The following is a 21,164-nucleotide window of genomic DNA, read 5'->3' on the forward strand; positions in this document are numbered from 1 at the left end:
TGTACGGGTCTTACAGAGCAGTGGCTCACTAGGGCACCAATTTAATGAAATAAAATTTTCAATCATGTTTGGTTTGATTCTAGGTGATACAAATAAAGAATTGTAAATGCTTTGTAGTCAGGTTTCAAGGGAAGGGAAACGGTAGAAAGAAGAAAGTAGGTCAAGTGTAGTATCTGGGCCATGTCTCCTCATGTGCTGCTGAGTGAAGGTTAAAGAAATGGAATAATAATGGGCCAACCAGTTTTACCTTAAGAGGAATAAATATTTGGCACCTGTGTGTCCTGAAATCCTGGGGTTGGCAATTTGGTAGAAAGTGACAATGATGATGTTGTTGTGTTCTGTCAAATCAATTCTGATTCTTAGCGATCCTATAGGACAGAGTAGAACTGCCCCCACAGGATTTCGCAGGCTGTAATCTTTGTGGGAGCAGATTGCCAGGTCTTTCTTCTGCGGAGCTGCTGGTGGGTTCAAACCACTGACCTTTTGGATAGCAGCTGAGTGGTTAACCCTTGCACTACCACGGCTCTGACAATGATGATAGTTATAATCCTTACCAGGTAGGTGTATCTTATATGTGCTAAGCGCCATTCTATTAATATATAATGTTGTTGTTGTTAGGTGCCTTTGAGTCAGTTTTGACTCATAGCAACCCCATGTGACCGATTAGAACTGCCCATTAAGTTTCCCTGGCTGTAATCTTTATGGAGGCAGATTGCCACGTCTTTCTCACGTGGAGCTTCTGAGTGAGTTCAAACCACCAACCTTTTGGTTAGCAGTAGAGCAGTTAAGTCTTTGCACCACCAGGGCTCCTTTAATATGTAATATATACATAAATTAATTTATTATCTCCAAACCCTTTGAGGTACATACTATTATCATCTGCATTTTATAGATAAGAAAAAACAGGCACAGAGAAATGAACTTGTCCAAGGTTAGACAATTCAGGGGAGAAATGGAAACTGAGCCCAGGAAAGTGGCTTCCAAGATTTGGCTACTGTTTGCCAACCTGCTTTTCAGCTATGGATGTTCAGGAATTCTGTGATTTCACAGGGTTACAAAGATTATTTTTTGCTCTTAATTAGAATCAGACCACCATACAGTTGGAAGGATAAATATTTGTCATTTTTGGTGACAGACGTGATGGGTTAAAAAAAGGTCTAAAGAAAGAGTGTATACTTTCTCTTCTATATTCCCCCATCTGTGTTTACTGCATAAAAAGCTTACTTGAGTACGAGTGCTCAAATTTCTTGCTTATAAGCAGCTTCATTGTGGCTAAAACCTTGCTCTACAAATGGACTTTAAAAATACTTTGTAATCAGGAATCTCTCTCTCTAATATGAACACTCTAGAGTCATTAAGTTATGGGTGTCCTAAATAGGATTTTTGTGCAGCATGTTACATAAATGCCAGGAATCCTCAAATGATTTTTGTTTTCACCTCCCTCAAACTGTCGTCCCTTCTTGTGACTGTCCATCCTCTCACATTTACAGGAAGGATCATGTCAGTCCACTGCCTGGCTACCATTTGTGGTAGGAGGGAAGGGGAGAGAGGAGACTAAAAAGCCTGAAATGGTAAATTACTGTAGGTTCTGGAGAAAAATAGAATTAGAAGCATTTGTGGTTCAGATGAAAATAGCACATTTCCTTTCCTCTTGTACTGTGGGGGTCAAAGTCCTCCAGGGATTAGAAAAAATAAAAATTGATCCCTCAGTAGTTGAAGGAAATGCTTGGACTCTGGAAACTGGAATGACAACTCCGGGTCTGAGGCATCTGGTGAAACCACTTTTGAAGGAAAAAAACCAGGAGGCTAAAAAGCAACATGTTTCTGCCAGGAAATATAGTCTTTTAAGAATGACTTATGTAAGCCCTTTTCCAAGACCAGCCACCAGGCAGGAGAACCTATCAGGTGTGTGACCATTTTGTTTCCATTGCTGACCACAGTCATTCCATCTCTCCTTGCAGGTGAGAAGCCTTACAAGTGCTCGTGGGAAGGCTGTGAGTGGCGTTTTGCACGAAGCGATGAACTCACGAGGCACTACAGGAAACACACAGGTGCAAAGCCCTTTAAATGCAACCACTGCGACAGGTAAAGAGACTTAGAAGCTGCTGGGTTGGGGAGGGGCCTTGGTGAAGTGGGTTGGTGGTTGGGCTGGCTGTGTGCTCTTGGAATTATCACAAGCGTCTCCCAGAGATACGCAGTCCTGGGAATGCCTTTTACTTCTCCACTGAGAGATCCAATGAGATGAGGGTGCTCCCCCTGCATGTAATCAAGAGGGGATATGTATCCTTGGCTTAGTCACACAAGTATTTACTGAGCACCAGCTTTGGGCTAGGAACCGTGTTAGTCTGTCACTGAGATACAAGAATCACGGAGACATAGTTCCTATCCTCAAGGAGGTGACTGCAGCGGATATAAAACAAACAAACAAACGAAAACAACCCAGTTGCCATGGAGTTGATTCTGACTCATAGTGACCCCACGTGCGTCAGAGTAGAACCGCACTCTGTAGTGTTTTCAATGGCTGATTTTTTGGAAGTAGATCACCAGGCCTTTCTTCCGAGGTGCCTCTGGGTAGACTTGAACCTCCAGCCTTTACAGTTAGCAGCCAAGCATGGTAACCATTTGTACCATCCGGAGACTCCAAATTAGTGTATTGTGAAAAGTAAGAGGCTAAGAAAGAGTCACCTGTAGCTGCTGCTTCTCATCTTTTCATTAACATCAATGCCACTTTTCCTCAGCCTTGTAGGCTGAGAGAACAGAAAGCTTGCTTAACAGAAGAAGGGTTAGTTACATGGCTTTTCTCCCAATGTTATGTGAAGAGTCCCCATTCTTTGGGGGTCAGAGCCATTCTTTCCCCCTTGAAAATAGGTACAAAGGTCCAAAAGATGGGAAGGCTTTGAGAACGTATCCTATAATTCAATTTCAAACCTTCAGCATTTGAGATTGGAAGAAAGAGCATGTAGCAACAGATACTACCCAAGTAATAGTATCTGACAGCCCTGGCATTATCAACCAATAAACCCCAAAATGGAGACTGTGCAGGCCAAGGTGAAGGCAGGATTAGGTTTAGACATAATCAAATAATGGGCTTACATCTGAGCGTGTTATCCTTCTAATCCTATTTCTGTATTTAAAAGGAAGCTTAAGAAAATTAACCATCTTTTTAATGCAATACTAAAGGTCTCAGTTATGATGAGAAAAATGCTTCTAATACGATAAAAGCCCCTGAAAGCCTCAGGGTTCCCTAGCTTGGCCAGCAGCTCGCAGGGTGGTGGAGGGGGTGTGCAGAATGTCAGCAGAGGCCTGGCTGTGTGGGGAGGAAACGTGATCACTTCGCATCCTGCCACCCCTGGTTCCGGTGTCCCCACATTCCGCTCCCAGGCCTTCCTTGCTGTCCTCCCCAGAGGACTGTTTGGAGAGCAGGGCAGGAGTGGACAAGTCCCTTGAGTTGGCTTGGTGTGCCACTGAGATGCTTATAAAGGAGCATTTATGCTTTTCCTCTTTTTTTTTCCCTCCTTCCTGAAGAGGCTATTTTCCTCTTATCTTCATTCTTTGAGAACTAAATAAAGACCCATGCCTCCTGGAGCTCAGAGATAACCTCCCACCCCAGGGCTGAGGAAGTGAGCTTTGTGAAGCTATTGTCTCTCATTCCCTTGGGCTACTACCCCAGGAACACAACTCCCTTTTTTATTCCAATCCCATTACCTGGAAGTCTTTCGATTCTACCTGGATCTACAGCTAGTCTTCTGCAGGTTATGTTTCAGTAAAAACCAGCTGCCATCAAGTTGACTCCAACTCATGGTGACCCCATGTGTGTCAGAGTAGAACTGTGCTCCATAGGGTTTTCAGCGATTGATTTTTTGCATGTAGATTGCCAGGCCTTTCTTCCGAGGTGCCTCTGGGTGGACTCAAACCTCCAACGTTTTGGTTAGCAGCTGAGAGCATGTTAACTGTACGCACAAGCCAGGGAGTCTTTACTTCACATCTTCCCTCAATTCCCATCTCAAGTTTTCCTGGTTCGCTCTTCTCTAGCCCTGGCCACCAATAAAGAAGCTACACATGTGGTGACTCTCTACCCACAGCCCATTGATGGTGAGCATTCCTCTGTATCAACTCAGATGAAGATATATCCTCTGTGAATTGTCAAAGTGTGATGGTAGGCACAGTGGGTATGCACAGCTGGTATCAGCTGCAGATGTTAGTAAGGGGAAACTGGGGACATGGGGGAAGGGAGTATATAGGAACTCTCTGTACTTTCTGCTCCATATTTTTATAAACCTAAAATGGCTCTAAAAAATAGTCTATTCATAAAAAAGGAAAAGTCATCTACCTCTGAAGGGTGGTGAAGGTATTACACTGAGATAGTGAGCAGTGTATTATGGGTTGCCATAATCCTTAGACATGGACAAAGAGTTCTTATGGGGAAATTGCCAGAGTTAGTACCCCTCTCTTCAAATCACCTGACGTATTAAGGGGTTTACCCACCTTCCAGCAGAAGGTGTATTAGGATTAACTCTGGCCATTTGCATGACTTACGTGGAGAAATATTTCCAACCTACTGGATATTTCAGCGAAGAGGCTGGCAGAGATGGGTAATTGGGTAGTCTTTTGCTTTATTTTCTTCATTAAAAAATACTTTGGTGTCTGGAGCTAGAGATTTGCCGAGCAAGTGGGACAAATTCAGTGACACGGTATTTGAGGTGATTGTGAGTAGATCGCATTCCTAAGGCAGGGCCGGTAGTGCCTTTTCAACAATGTTGGAAATGAAAGGTTGGATTCTCATTAGTGTCTCGTGACAGACAGCACCTTGCGCTTCAATTGCAGCGATTGTGCTAAGAATAGAGCAGATCTGGGAGGTGGCTTGAGGAGTTGGAGTAGCCCCAAAGCAGACGAAAGGAAAGCCTGGAGCAAATGGCGAGTTGGCATTCCTTAGAAGACTTTTACCCTCAGAAACAGAGGGCATCTGTAGTCCTTAGCAGGACACTGTGTCCTATGGTACTATATGTGTATGAGTGCAAGAAACCTACTTCTTGTCTCTTTAAACCTGAGCATTCAGACTACCATATTTAGGGGCCAATCTACACACTTTAAGCATGTACCAAGGCTAACTTATACTTTTATTTTGCTTACACGGTAGTTAAAAAAATACTTCAGTTTTTTTTTGAGAGGGGAGGGTGGTCAAGTTTTAAAAACTGTTATATGTTACATAAAAGTCTGGATTTGTCTGGAAAAATTAGATCTGGCAACTGTGGGCTTACATTCCCACATGGTCATAATTTACTGGAGCTCAATAGCAATCACAACCCGTTTTCGATGGCCACGTGATCGCTAATTTTTCCCTGTTCCCACCAATCCCTAGGGTTTCGCCAACATAATGGTAGACCATCGGTTGCTATGTATCATCATACTTGCTCTGTTGTTTTGTCTTATAGAAAAACAATATCTCTTCGTATTCTTGACTTATCAAAAGTGGAAACAGATAATCCAAAAATGCTGTATGTTTCTTACACTTGGCCCACTGCACTCATTTACTTTTCTGCCTGGATCCTGCAGATAGATGTTGGGTTTTGTGACCTCTGGCTTACAGGACTGAGTTGGGGAAGAAGACGATGAGGTGACTATGCCATTTCCTTACCAGCCCACTCAATGACCAGCTGCTAGAGGCATGAGTCTTGTCTCTTAGCCCACAGAGCATGAGGCTGCTGATGGTGGCAGGTAGGGTGATGTTTCCATGGTAATGGCCATTGTTCTGTTGACTCAGCACAGCTGTAAACCAGGGGGCTGCTGCTGGGGTGGTGCATCCAAGATCTTGGGCAGCTTATAGGAAAAGCAGGGGGGTGGGGAGGGAGGGGAGAAGCATTTTAATCTTTAAGTCAGCCCACTTACAGGTGGTAAGAAATGCCCACCAGTATCTAGTAGTCCTTTTGTCCTCTGGAGGAGTGTTGTTGACTTTGACAGTCATATGCCTTAATACCCACGTGACTGTAGTGTGCCTTTTTCATAAGCATGAGAAGTGAAATGGGGGTGTAGCTAGTTTTCTTAATCCACCGATTTCAATCGTGATGGACTTTATTTAAGGTCATCTCACTACTGTAGAGTTATAAAGATCCCCTGGGGTATATTAGCCGTAGAAAAATTCAATTCTGCATTTCTAGATGCTGAGTTTGTCTATTACCCTTTACTATTCCTATGTGGAGCTCAGTAAGTATAAATTAATAAATATAAATTAATCATGACCAAGTATCTTGCTGGGGTATTGAATTTAAATAAAAACCTCAATGTTGAGGGACCTCCTCTAATTCTAAGCATCATATACTTCCTCGAATTTGAATGAATAATGATGCTAGTTTGATCCAGCAGGGGTACAATTTACATTCATGCCATATTAAAGATTTCATTTGTTTTTTCCCTTTTTTTTTTTCCTGAAAGAATGTAAATGGTAAAGGCAGAGGCCTGTGTGTGTGTTACCAGATACTTAGCCTGAAGTCAGCAGTTGGCAAAGGCAGAATAAAAATCTGGAACATGTAAACCATGAAACCTGTGCGAGCTGGAACTTGATAAGAATACCTTGTTTTTCTCAGTCATATACAGTGAAACCTGTGAGAGCTGGAACTTGATGGGAATACTTTGTTTTTCCGGGTCTCACAGGTTTCCTGCCTTTGACAGGGTACATTCTTTCCTCTTTTGTGTCACTCTCTATTTACTGGAAATTATCTGAGTTTTCCCGCTCTGACAGGTTTCCTCCTTACACAGGTTCTGGCTTTTGCAGGTTTTACTACATTACTGAAGGGTTGTTTAAAATGAAGTTCTATATCAACCATACTGTTTCCCTGTTAAGTTCCTAGTATACAGAAGGGAACAGAAAGGGTAATTGTCTGCTGCTAGGGCCTCCACACCTCTCACCATCTCAAATACCTGCTTTCCTCCTTTGGGCAGGCAGGATTCTTGGTGCCCACCTTGTTGCTTTCTCACAGGTCCTTACGGCCACACCTGACCAGATTAATCTCTGTATTAGTTTCCTATTTGCTGCCATAACAAATTACTACAAATTTAGCAGGTTAAACGACATAAATTTATTATCTTAGCAGTGTGTAGGTTACAATTTCAACATGGGTCTCGCTGAGCTAAAATCAAGGAGTCGGCAAGGCTGCATTTGTTTCTGGAGGCCCCAGGGGATAATCCGTTTCCTTGCCCTTTCCAGCTTCCAGAGGCCATCTGCATTCCTTGGCTCATGGCCCTCTTCCTCCATCTTCAAAGCCAGCAATTTCAGGCCAAGTCCTTCTCACACTGCCACCTCTCTGGATCTCTCTTTCAATTCCCTCTTCCATTTTCAAGGACTCTTGTGATTACATTGGGCCCACCCAGATATTCCAGAATAATCACTGTATCTTCCTATCCTTTTTCCTATCAGGTTATTATTGTAGTATGCCATTGAGTTGTTCCAACTCATAGTGACCCCACAGGACAGAGTAGAGCTACCCTATAGGGTTTCCTGTGCTGTAATCTTTCTGGGAGCAGATCGCCAGGTCTTGTCTCCCATGGAGTGGCTGGTGGGCTCGAGCCACTGATCTTTTAGTTAGCAGCAGAGCACTTAACCATTGTGCAACCAAGGCTCCATCTGCAACCCTAATTCCCCTTTGCATGTAACCTATTTAGGGTCCTGGGGATTAGGATATGAACTTTTTGAGGGGCCATTATTGTGCCTACCACAACCTCCTTAAATTGACAGATCAGTTCTCCCATTTTCTCAGCCTAAAAACTGCGTATGGCCGAGGGCGTGGCCTCCGGAGTCAGGCTGCCAGTACCACTAGTTGCCCCTGAGTTGCCCGGACTCATGGCAACCCCATGTGTGCCAGAGTGGCCCTGTACTCCATAGGGTTTTCAGTGGCTGTTTTTTTGGAATGAGATCATCAGGACTTTCTTCTGAGGCACCTCTGGGTGACCTTGAACCTCCCACTTTTTAGTTAGCACCCAAGTGTGGTAACCATTTACACCACCCAAGTTCTCTAGAGTCAGACTACCAAAAAAAAAAAAAAAAAAACCCAAACGTATGGCCAAATCAAGTCGATTCTGACTCATAGCGACCCTATAGAACAGAATAGAACTGCCCCATAGGGTGTCCAAGGCTGTAATCTTCACAGGAGCAGATGCCACATCTTTCTCCCATGGAGCCGGACTACCTGGATTCAAATCTTGGCTTAGCTTTTTTCTAACGAATGTCTCATTTAGTAGTGGGGATAAGAATGAAACCTTCTTTATGGGGTTCTCGTAAGGGTAATTAACTTTAAAAAAGGAGCGCCTACAAATAAAAAAACAATAGTCTCGACTTGGGTCTTCTTTCCCTAGGCTGTTGGAATGAAGAAAGAAGAGAAAAACAGGGGGGGTGAGAGGGTGTAAGGGAGAGAGGGAGGGAGAAGGGGAGGGCTATAGAGAAGGAGGGAGGAGAGAACAGGCCAGGGGTAATACTGAGCTGTGTCCCGTGGGCAGGACAGTTATGCAAGTTAAATGCTAAATCCCTGCAGGCTGCATTGCTTTTTCTGTGTACCAGTAACATCAAGTCCTTGCTTTGAAAGAAATTATCACTGTTTTATAGCAAATCAAATCTCCTTTAGAGGGAACTCTAAGGGATTATCCAAATATGGACATACCAAACACAGCCTGAAATAACTGGGTATCATTGGAATTGTTATTATTCAACATGTTCTTGGACTGGATTGTTTTCTGCTGCACTTTTCCCGTTCTTGTATGTTTTTTCATTTTACCTTTGTTTGGTTTCACTCATTTCCTTCGGATTCTACCCTGCACATGCACCTATTTAAGAAATGGACACAAACAGAGGGTGTGGAGAATGTTGGAACGGGGGAACGGGTGGGTTTCTGGTTTGTTTGTTTGTTTTAAGAAGGTACAGACACAGGGAAATGGTGCACCAAACAGGAACCCTTGCTACTTGTGAACAGGGCAGCCTGCTAACATCCTAACAGGAGTTTTGGACTGTTGGGTTATCTCAGGCCTTAGGGGAGTCTGAAACTTTCTCACGGGTAGGAAAGTAGCCCATTTTAAGAGAAGAATCCAGAGGGAGAGCACACACCAAAAGCTAAAAACAACTGAGGTCTTACTTACCTGCTGACTTTACTGGGATCCTAGCCAGAACCTTAGATTGCAGGTTGTAGGGATACAGAAATGCCCACTTACAAGTTATAAGATACAGAAATCTGACGCAGACTGGTATTAGCTTCAAAGGGTATTTATTGAGCTCAGGTAGCTACGGAGAAGAGAATTAGATTTGTCTTTAGGCTTGGCTGGATCCAGTTTCTCTCTCTTCCCATCTCGTGGCTCTGCTTTTTCTCTGTTGACTTTGTTCTCAAGTAGGCTCTTTCCCACAGTGGCAATATGGACACGAGCAACTTCAGGCTTGTATTTTAGCAGCTTAGAAGCCCCTGTGGAAAGAGCTTCTCCCAGTAGTTTCAGCAAATGTCCCAGAGCTGGCTCTCATTGGCCTTTATGGGTCACATGCCTGTCCGTTAGCAGATCATGATGGTCATAACTTCAGTCATTGGAGGAGGGTCACTTCCATACACCTGAGAACATAGGAGCATTGCCATCCAAGAAAAAAGCAAGTTGTTGGTACCAGAGGAAAGAGGAAGGAATGAAGACGACTATGGCATCCAGTCTGAGGCTGAGAAAGGCCTTCAGTGGTGGTCCTTAGGGACCAGAAAACAGTTCAAAAGAGGGGCTCAGCAGAAGTGCCTGGATTCTAGTCCTTAGGGACCAGGAAACGGTTCAAAAGAGGGGCTTAGCAGAAATGCCAAGTCTGCCACTCACTAACGTTGTGGCCTTAGCCTAAGCTTCCTTCACACATGCGCACACACACACATACACACATAAGGTGTGAATACTTGAACACTTACCATAGACAGTTGTTGAAGATACTATTAGGGTGATATTGGGGAAGCACTAGCAAGCATAGTGCCTACATATTGTAATGTACTCAATAAGTATGAGCTCCCTCCTCCAGTCCTTTACTTGACTTGAATATAGAGTGTCTGTGTAGGCCTATAGATATTACAGGCAGCATTTCTGCGTTTTCATTGTGAAGCTCAAGACTAGGATCTAGATATTGAAACTTCAGAGTTCCATCTTCAATGACATAGGCTAATTATTCTTTAATGTATTTACAGTCTGTGGGTATGACACATGTAGTTTCTAAAGCACTTTCACATAGGTATCTCTTTGAATAATGACAATTATGATAATAATAACATTGATTGAGATCTTACTATGTGCCATTTTACTGAGGAGGAATTAAGGCACAAAGAAGTTAGCATGCTCAGAGTCACACAGCTATTGGAAGAGCTGGGATTTGAACCCAGGCAGCCTGATCCCTGAGGTGGCCATCGTCCCAACATACTGTTTCTCTATACATGTGAACTGCCCCTCTTTAAGGTAGGACTGATAATTTTCTAGCCCTGGAACCCTGGTGGTGCAGTGGTTAAGAATTCAGTTGCTCACCAGAAGGTTGGTAGTTCCAATCCACCAGCTGCTCCTTGGAAACCCTATGGGGCAGTTCTCCTCTGTCCTGTAGGGTCGCTATGAGTGGGAATTGACTTGACGGCAGCTGGTTTTTTTAGTTGGTGGTACAAATGGTTAAGGGCTAGGTTACTAACTGAAAGGTTGGCAGTTCAAACCTAACCAGAGGCATTTGGACGAAGGGCCCAGAAGTCTGCTTACAAAAGGGCACAGCTCTCACAACCCTATATAGCACAATTCTGCTCTGAAACACGGGGTCTCCGTGAGACAGAATTGATTCGCCTGCAACTGTTTTGGATCATTTTCTAAGGGCTAGTGAAAGTTGAGTTGTTTTACCTGAAGCTCTCTAATATCCTTGTTGTTTATATTTCCTAGGTGTTTTTCCAGGTCTGATCACCTTGCCCTCCATATGAAGAGACATATCTAAAAACCTAAAGGCCAGAGTTGCCATGGCATCGGCTGTTGTCTGAAGGAAATGCCGTGAGGCGGGGGCTGGACTTCAGGCGAGGACTCATTGCCTCGCAGAAGAAAGTTCTCACTTATAAACCTCTGTGTTCACACACACACTCTCTCACACAAAGACACACGCACATTCACACTGTCATGCACTCAACTATATTTAAAATATATACGTCTATTCTTTATGCCTTGCCCTAGCCAGATGGTAGAAGACGAAGAAAGAAACCAGGTGAACTCAGCAAGGCAGACTGGCTGCTTACTTCAGCACTATTGGAATTATTTCCCGCTGTTGCCAATGGAAATCAAAGAAAATGGATGTGACGTCTCTGCAGGTGGACGGCAGTAAGAGGGGCTTACTTAACTTGCTTCTCAGTGCAACTTGATAGGAGAATACAACGTTTTAAAGTTGCATACGTGTAGCACTAACGTCTCTTTTTAAATAGTTGGGGGAAAATGACCTAGAAAACCAAATTGCAGTTTGGTAGCCAAAATTAACTCTTGGTTTACTTGTCCTTTGTGTGTGAAAAGTCCTACTATTTCGTGCGTCAGACTTCCTCACAGAACTCTTGATCGGTTTTGGTTCTTCTTAGCACTATTGAGATCTTTCGAGTCAATACCAACGGCCTTAGCGGCGGCAGACTCTGGAATGACACCTTACACCTTTCTGGCCTGCATTTCTCTAGACTTCACTCTCAAGGGAGGAGTTTTCTTTTCTTACTTTTTTGACTCTTGCACACCATATGCACTAGGGATTCCGGAAACTTCTAGCATGACTGCAAAGTGGCCAAGAGAATAAAGTCCTTGATGATAAATCACAGTATATCCCTTGAGCCTCACCTTATTGCCAGTGCTAGATTTTTTCTTTTTAATCTCTCTGTTTTTGCTAATGAAAACTTGAAAAGCTTATTTGGAAGCTTAAATGTTTTATCTTTTCTCCATGGACTAATCCTCTCCAGGACTATCTCGGCACCTGGATACCCAGCTCTCGAAGCAGCCAATCAGATGGGACATCATAAGTTCTCTCATCCTCCTTGAGGCATGATGACCTCAGCTCATAGTGATCAACCACTGTGTTGTGTGTCATTGCTACCCTATAACCAGTTACAGCATAGATGTCGCTAGTCTCAAAGGGCAGCTGCATATTTAACCTAACTTTGGGTTATGACCTGACAAAAGCCAAAAATATCACTCTTTCCGGGAGTGGGGAAAGCTGAGGATGCCTCCCAAGTCTAGGGGCTTCACAAAACATCATCCTATCTTCCTCTCTCATACCCACTGAGCTCATATCACCCCACTTGTTGAAATGCACATCTCAGAATGCCATGGTGGGAATCAAGGGTTGACGTCTAAGGAAAGGGTTGAGGTGTTTCTCTCATGGTCTGTCTAAAAGGAGAGACATATTTCTAAATTTTTTGGCTATGTCCACCGTGACTTGTGACTTAGAACACCCAGAATCAACAGAGGCCTCACATTTACTTGGCAAGCTTACTCAAGGGGGTTGACATTCCTCACTTTTCATCCCACACACACCCACCCAATATCGATATCTACCCGCATTCTTAGCTAGCTGGCACTGGCCTCAACTCCAAAGACTGCCTTTAGGACCATTAAATGGCCTATGCAAGCAAGCGGGGTGGTTATTAGGACAGATTGTATATTTTGTATATTCTGGGACCATCCCTTCAAGACACGTCTAAAAAATAAAAGTGGCATTTGGTCCGCACATGGTTGCTGCTCCTTCATACCAGCTGGCTCCCCTCCTGCCCTCCTTTGACTGTTTGACTCATTGACTGTTAAATGCCACTCCATACATATTTGGGATGCAAAACAGAAGTCTTTAAAAGGAAACTATGATAAAAGAAACACAAACCCATATATGACAGCAACCTTCAAGATCCTTGGCATTTGGTTTTTCGGCTTTCTGCAACCTTTGGTTTCTCAATGTTGAAACTACTCGTCTGAGGGTAAAGGAGCCTCTTTATCACGAATGCTGTAGCTGCCAATTGGACACTTGGGGCATTTTAAGGTCTGGCCCTTAGAATTTTCTTTCTCTGTTTTCTTTTGTCAATTTAGACCAAAAAAACAAACAAAAAAGCCCACCCTAAAACACACACACATAAAATCTGCCCATTTGCTGGAGGCAATTATATATTTGTTAGTTGGAGGGTATTAAAAGAAAATCAGTTTTATTCCAAAGATTAAAAACTAGACATGACTTAGAAATATTTCTGGAGCACTGCTTGCTGACAATCTTATAGTTCTCTACTGCATTTGAGTGCATTTTATGGCCAGTCCATCAGGGCATCCCATGGGATTATTTTTGAATGTGTGGTACATCCTTCCTGGATGAAGGATACAGGAGGGACCTTGAACCTCAGCTGTATTAAACTGTAGCACCTCCAGTCAGTGCACTAGATGAAACTTTCGACACCCTAGAGTTTGTTGGTTCCTTTATTTTCCTTGCCGTAGCAGCCTCCAGCATGAATGCACGCACACACCAGTGATGGCGTTAGCCGTGACTGCCAAGACTTACAAATGTTCTCTCCTAAGCTGGAGCTGCTCTCGCCTCTTAAAATGCTATTATTAAGGGTTTATAATACTTAATTTAATTTTTGAACTGACCAATGCAAGGCTCTATTAAAAGGAAAGTTTTGGGGGGAAAAAAAAAAAGAGAGAATGAGAAAGTGTAATCATTGCTTGTTTGCTCCCTGTTGTCTTCTGGGGTCTTGATAAAATCTTATTTGAATGTGGCAGAACAAAGGCCTTTTGGTCCTCATCAGTGTCGGAAATGTTTGGTAACTTCCCCCTCTTTTGTATCAGTGAGGTCTTTGTAATCTGCCCCGCCTTCCTCAGAGCAGGAGCACTGATGGTGGTGCTTGCTGGCTTCAGAGTCACTTGCTGACTGAGAATCGGCCTGAGAATTTGGTGGGTGCTAAGCGTATGGCTTTGAAACTGTTTTTTTCTAGCCTGAATTGACACATGTGAATGATAACTAGTCCTAACCAACCTGTTCCTCCCTTGCAAAAGGATATGTGATAAAAGGGCATCATCTCTGAGATGGCAGAGATGCTGGGTAAGATCCTACTAGACGTGAACAGGGCTTTCCAAGGAGCAACCTGAGGATGTTTTGCTCCCCCAGAGGACTGGTTGTTTAAGACAGTGCTTTCGCGGACATTTGAAACCCAAGTCCCTTTCTCATTTCCATTGTTACCTCCTAACATTCCAAGGGATCCCAAATTTGAGAGGAAAATCCTGGCATGGTGATTCTTGTGGTTGTCCTCTCAAGCACGTTTTACTCCAGGGTTAAGAGTTTGGTGTGTCGAAAAAGAATGTTTCTAAGCCATTGACAATTTTGTTTATTTCAAGTTACTCTTTTTGCTCCAACCACATTGTAAGTCAAAGACATGGAAACCTGAAATTATAATGCTGCTCCTAACTACTGGTCTCCTGCCCCACTCATGGCCCAGCTTAATGCCTGGTGGTGATGAGTATTATGTTCAGAAAAAAAGAGATGTTTGGATTCCGTAACAAAGCTGCATTTTATAAAATATTCAAGACCCCAAGATGAACTTCATGCTGACCATTTTCTTCTCTATGTGCTGCCCCTTGCAAAGCCCTTCAAATCCCCCTCCTTTGGGTGCCATCGCCTCCCCCCTCCACCTCTTGTGCTCTTCTTTCATCTTTGATTGCCTGACTATAACAGGGTAAAAAGACAGCCAACCTCATGCATGAGTAGCAGAATTGATTCCTGTTTAAAAAAAAAAAAAAACAAAAACCTTCTTTGAATCTAGAAGGCAAAGATGATTTTTTTAAAGGACTTTAGTTTGGGGTAAACTTCCAAATTATCCATGTCTGTTTGCATCAAAGGAGAAATAAATGAGACTTTCAGGGCTGTCCATCTATATATCCAGAACATTCTGCCTAGAGCCCCCATTCCTGAACTCTGTGGCAAAGACAGAAGAAATGGGTTTGTTCAAATTACAAGAACAGCAAAGCCTGGCAATTAGTTTTAATGCTTCAAAATTATTTCCTCTGTGGAAGTCACTTGATAAAATGTAAAATACAGTGGGAAGTGCATTAGTTTTCTCTTGCATGAGTTGAATTTAGGAGAAGGAAGAAGGTAGGGAAAGTTAGAGAGATGCAACACATTTTAAGGACAAAAATCAGGTTGGTTGTTTCTTTCTTTCTTTCTGTTTTAAATCGTATGAGGGCCAGCTTTTCTGGCCGCCATTTTGCACCCAGATCTTTGCCAAAGTGAAAGTTCAGTAAGTAGATCCTGGTTGAAATGTACTTTCAGAAGCTTTCCCTTGCATTTCCCGGAAGTGGCCACCTGCCAAGCACTGGGCTGGGGGCTGGAGGGGAGAACTTGAATTCTGGGTGTCTGGATTTAATTTCGGTAAACATGGTGATATCTCAGTTTGAAAACTAGAGGGGCTGGCATGGGTACACATTGATGCCTCTTTGATGGCCTACTTTCCTCAGTGAGGATCTTTGGGAATACTTGAGATGGAACAACAAAAATGTGTCAAAGGAAGCAAAAACTGCTTGTAAATAATGTGACATCCCATGACTAACTGCCTGAGGCTTCAGGGTTTTCTCTTATACTTTTAACATACTCTTAAATCTCCTCTGTTGGTTTCTATGGATCCTGGAAAAGGGGGAAAAAGCTGCAATTAACTTTCTTACCTGTATCCTTCCGATATAGTACTGTATTCTTCAGGTGTTTTGCATATACCTACAGTCCTCGGGAAACAGGTATCAAAAATGGAGAGAGAAATTCTAGGCTGTCAGTTCAACAATATCCCAAACAAGATACTTTTTTCAAACAGGGCTCCCTCCGAGTGGCAATGAGGGAAGGTTGATATGTTCCTTGCTGGGGACTGTTTATACAATTTTTTTCAACTGTGAGCTTTGGAATCGCAAATTGCTTTGACTCCAGCTTCTGTCTACTGCCATAAAATGGACCCCACGTCAGATTAATGAGGGTGGTATCTATACACACACCAGACGTGTGCATATGTACCTATTGTACCTTCACAGAAGGAAAACAGGCTACTGACGCTTAACAGGAGTAGCCACCAGTGCCTAATATCTTTTGGGGGGGATGGATGCTTATAATTGCCAGTATATTGAGACCACACTGGGAGTTCCACATAGAGGGGAGGGGGCAGGATGGGGAGAGGGGACATTTTAATCCTTCCTAGGCCTTTGGACTGGAGGCAGAATGATTTCTGCACATCTAGGTCCTGAAAGGCTTTTGGGCTCATTGGCTGGTTCTGAACATTTTTTTTTTTCTTCCCAGCATGCATTTCCTATCTAAAACCCAGACTTAATTTCCTTAACTTTCACGTCCGCTTCATTCCAAGGAGGAAAAATACACCTGTTATGGCCAAGATCTCCTTACTAACACAGAGGCAAAAATAAATGTTTAATGTTTTCAAAGCTTCCCCTTCCTTTCCACAGCCCCCCTTCCCCAAGCTCCTCCTCCCTTGTCACTCCCTCCCCACCTCCACCACACAATTTCCCAGTCACCACAACTCTTTTTTTTTAAATCTCTGTTATCCCTGTAACAGTTGCTTGAAGAAATTTATTTTTGCACTATACATTTTGTTTTTGCCAGATGTGTCTAACAAGTGTGTTCTGGAGAGACCTACTCCCAGCCTCCTCCCCTCACCCCACTTCCCCCGGTCACATTCTCTCAGGCCTTCTCTGGTATTTATAATATATCACAGAAGTACCCAGTCTTATAGCCCTCGGTTATGCCTTTTTTTGACATTTTATTTTTTTTAAGCTTTTTATATATATATATAAATATATTACTTTGTCAAGTTTTTTTGCTGTACAAAAGTCTTAAGATTTAAAACTATTATTTGTATTATATGATGGTGGTATGTTAATGTTACAAAATTATTAATGAAGAAAAAATTTATTTTTGTTACTGGTCTGTTTCATAATTCTTTTTTAAATTGGTATATTGTAAGATATCTATGCAAAAAATGTTATGTGACGCATTTTTATTTAAGAATGTAATATGTGTAATAAACAGTAGAATGTGTTTGGCCGTGGAACGCCTTACTGTATTTCTCCTTAGCTTATTTCATTGGGGGTAGGGGTGGGGAACAAACCCAAAGGCACACATGGACCTCATGAGTGTTTTCTTAGAGGAGGCAAAAGGTTGTATCAAGTCATGTTTCTTTGTTTGGGAGGTTGTTGGTTGTGTGTTTTGTGTGTGTGTGGTGTGTATACATGTGTATTTTATGGTTTCAGTGAGGTAGTTGGTGCCCAAATAGGAAGGGGTGATGAAGACAGTTTATTTCTTAGAGGAGAGGAAGGGAGCAAAAGGTGGAGGTTATGAAAAGCAATATTTTAGAATGAGGTGGATTATGAAATGTTATTTGTTTTGGGGGGGTGCAGAGAGACTTATTGAAAGCAGTTTATGTGGTGAGAGAAGGAGGCAGTGTGTTCTGGCTTTTGGAAAGGATGACTTGAAGCCATTTGCAGAGGGTGGAAGACACGGAAAGTTTAGAGGGAATAATTCAGGTGGTGGCTAGGGGCAGGAAATGAGCAGGAGATGGTTCCTAACAAAGCAGGAGGAGGCAGCTAACTAGAGACAGAGAAATTTAGGTGGCTGTACATACTACAAAAAACTAGGTGCAGCGATAAGCAGCCTTAGACACCAAGAAAAGAGGGAGATGAAAGGCCTCCGAAAAATTCTCGGAATGGAAAAGAACACCGCTAAAATCTCTTCCACACGTGACTTCCAGAAAAGAACATCAAAGGAAGGAGGAAGGTAGAGAATCCAAATGGTGTTATTATCCCCACATCCCTTGCACAGCGATTCCCCAAGAAAAGTGGTGTCATTAACTAGAAACAACAACAAACACATTTGTCACCTAAACGGGGCACAGTACTCCTGAAGCTTTGTTTCCGCCCTTTGGCCTTATGGAAGCAGATACAATGGTGTATAACTTCTATCCTTAATCAAATTAGTCTGACGAGACTCTTCAATAAGTTTTCATATTAAAACCCTGCAGCAACTGAACTGGCTAGATCGGCACAGGAATTTCTTAGTCTCTGGAACAGGAAAACAAGTGAAAAAAGTGCTGCAGTGGGTTTGCAAAGGGACTGGAGTGATTGTGTCCTCACCCTAATGAGACGTGAGGTAAAGAGAACAGGAGAGGTTGCAGGTGCCAAGAAAGTGTTTTTTGAAAATTGCAAATACCAGCTCCACATCGTCTTGAGCAGGCAAGCAGGCCAGGCCCACTGCATGCATCCTAAGATTGACAAGCAGTTCCATGATCCAGTGGGGAGCCCCAGACCTGCTGCCTAATCCCTGGTCATTAGGTAGTCCAATGGCTAGATGAGTGACTTAATTTGAATAACTCAACTTATTTTACCTAGAAATTTCTTTGATTAAGGAAGAATAAGATGGATACTATAGCTTTGTAATGTTACTTAAAACAAAGCTTGTTATTCTGCTTACGTGACTTATAAAAAGATAACAAATAGGAAATTTTAGGTGGGGGACAATCTGAACTGTGCTGAAATCTGAAGAAGAGCAAATGGTTAAGTCTAGTCTATTTGGCATAAGGAAATAAGACAGTTTACCTGAGTACATATTCTAGACGACTGGAGGTTCCATGTTCAGAGACATAAATTTTGCTTAAAATATGTCTAAACATATATTACTCATTTTACCACTTCTTTTGAGCATCTGTTTTTACAATGTAATATAAACTCAGGGATGACTCCAGAGTGCAGGGTTGCTTGCCCCCATATGAAATGACCCTCACTTTATATTGGATGACTGCTTTCTCTGCTGTGTCCTCCCTATTTAAAAGTTTCTAGATCTTTATATGGCTTTTTCTAGCAGTATTTATCTCCTTGCCATCTAACAGGTCAAGTAAGCAAGCTTGGTAACTTAGTGTGTATAAATATACCTATAATTCGAATTCAGCAGGCAGTTGTCTGAGTGTGACCTAGATATCCCAGGGGAGTAAAGTACATAAACCCTGTGGCAGCTGTAATCTGAGGCTGCCTACCCCATTGGGAACGCCAAGCTAATGGAAAGAAATCTCATAAAAAGCAGAGTTCAGTGGAATTGATAAATAATTTAGTGTTTCTAGCTTATCTTCCCCTTGTGATTATAGGTTTAGAAGGGAAATGGTTAAAGCTCTTAACCGAATCAAGATTTTGAGGTTACTGCCAGATGATGGTTTTATGGGTGATCCATGATGAGCCAATTTACAATACCTTCTCTAGTATTAAGCATGTAATCAGAGCTTCTGTAACTACCTATGTTGACTGGCTTGAACTTAGCCTGTTAATTTTTTAAAATTCTGCCTGATCATCATATAAATAACAAAATGATGACAAAGTTACAAGAGGGCAGGAAAACAAGACTTATATTTGTATAGGTTTTTCAATTTATGTACACACTGTTTGAGATGTCCACGAAGGCTAAGTAGTGATGGAATATTTTTATTATTAAAAAAAATTTTTTTTTTTTTTTTTAAATTATTATCAGGTGCTGGTTAAATGCTATGGCTGCTAACCAAAGGGTCGGCAGTTCGAATCCGCCAGGCGCTCCTTGGAAACTCTATGGGCAGATCTACTCTGTCCTATAGGGTCGCTATGAGTCGGAATAAAGTCGTTGGCACTGGGTTTGGATTTTTTTTTTTTTTAGTTAAGTCAATTTCAACTCATACTGACCTCATGTGACAGAGTAGAACTGCCCCATTGGGTTTTCTTGGCTGTAATCTACTCCCCCACCCCCGCCTTAGGATTTGTGTGTGTGTGTGTGTGTGTGTGTGTGTGTGTATGCAGAGCAAATTTGTTTCCCATTAAACAGTTAATACACAAACCGTTTTGTGACAGTGGTTGCCAACCCCACAATGTGTCAACACTCCCCTTTTCCACTCCGGGTTCCCCGTTTCCATTCATCCAGTTTTCCTGTCCCTTCCTGCCTTTTCGTCTTTGCTTTTGGGCTGATGTACCCATTTAGTCTCATATACATGATTGAACTACGATGCATGTTCCCCACGTGTGTCGTTGGCGCTATAGACCTGTCTAATATTTGGCTGAAAGGTGGACCTCAGAAGTGACATCAGTACTGAGTTAAAATGGTGTCTGGAGGCCATACTCTCAGGGTTTCTCCAGTCTCTGTCAGGACAGCAAGGTTGGTCTTTTTTGTGTGTGTGAGTGAATTTGATTTTTTGTTCTACATTTTTTCCGCGCTCTATCCCGGACCCTCTGTTGTGATCCCTGCAAGAGCAGTCAGGGGTGGTAACCAGGCACCATCTAGTTGTTCCAGGGTCAGTCTGGTGGAGGTTGTGGTAGTTGTGGTCATTAGTCCTTTGGACTAATCTTTCCCTTGTGTCTTTGGTTTTCTTCATTCTTCTTTGCTCCAGCCTGAATGGGACCAGTAGACGTATCTTAGATGGCCGCTTTCAGGCTTTTAAGACCCCAGACGCTACTCACCACAGTCGGATGTAGAACATTTGCTTTATAAAAAAATAGACTGTGTTATTTGGCCGTCATCTTTATTGTAGCAGATCAGCAGGTCTTTCTTCCACAAAGCTGATGGGTGGATTCAAACTGCTAACCATTCAGTTAGCAGCCAAGTGATTAATCATTGTGCCACCAGGGCTCTTTAGTAATAGGTATTGTTAATTACCATGACCCTTTGTCCTCACAAATAGAGAAATTGGGTCCGAAGAGGGCAGGTGACTTTTTTAAGCCCAGGGTACACAGTAAGTGGCACAACTGGCATGTAGTTCCCCTGACTCCTAATCCGGTGGACTGTGCATTCCACCTCACAGCTTCTCAATAACCAGGAGTGAACTTCATGCTTATGTATGTCTCCGGCCTTTTTATCACAGTTGGCAGCACTGACTTAATCACCCCATTCCCTCCCCATTAGTCGTAGAAGGTGATTTATAATATAGAATCATCACATGTGAGAATTGGAAGGGATCTTTGACATCTCCTTCAATACTACCCTTAACCTTCAGTAAACTGAGGCTCAGAGGAGTAGCAACTTGCTCAAGGTCATAAAACATGTCCTTTGCTGAACAAAAGTCAACTCAGTGTTCTTACTTTGCTGTAATGCTGTACTGGTCTTGCTAGTATTTCCTAAGCTTTTGTCACTTGAGTACGACCTTCAAGATTCTTGTGAT

At 42.7% G+C, this 21,164-nt stretch overlaps 1 protein-coding gene across 4 annotated transcripts in view; it reads left to right on the forward strand.

The window, feature by feature from the left end:
• KLF7 (KLF transcription factor 7) overlaps positions 1-17,057 on the forward strand; it is a 105,816-nt gene extending 88,759 nt beyond the window's left edge. For 3 of the 4 annotated variants that reach the window (XM_064286762.1, XM_003406106.4, XM_010602299.3), the window contains exons 3-4: positions 1,962-2,085; positions 10,903-17,057. In XM_064286762.1, coding sequence (XP_064142832.1) covers positions 1,962-2,085; positions 10,903-10,954 — 176 coding nt within the window. In that variant the 3' untranslated portion in view covers positions 10,955-17,057. Of the gene's footprint in view, positions 1-1,961; positions 2,086-4,032; positions 4,093-10,902 lie in introns of all 4 variants that reach the window. The other variant, XM_064286763.1, reaches the window with a different exon arrangement.
• The last annotated feature ends 4,107 nt before the right edge of the window (positions 17,058-21,164 follow it).

This window comes from Loxodonta africana, chromosome 6 (assembly GCF_030014295.1).
Source record: "Loxodonta africana isolate mLoxAfr1 chromosome 6, mLoxAfr1.hap2, whole genome shotgun sequence".
Lineage (NCBI taxonomy): Eukaryota > Metazoa > Chordata > Mammalia > Proboscidea > Elephantidae > Loxodonta > Loxodonta africana.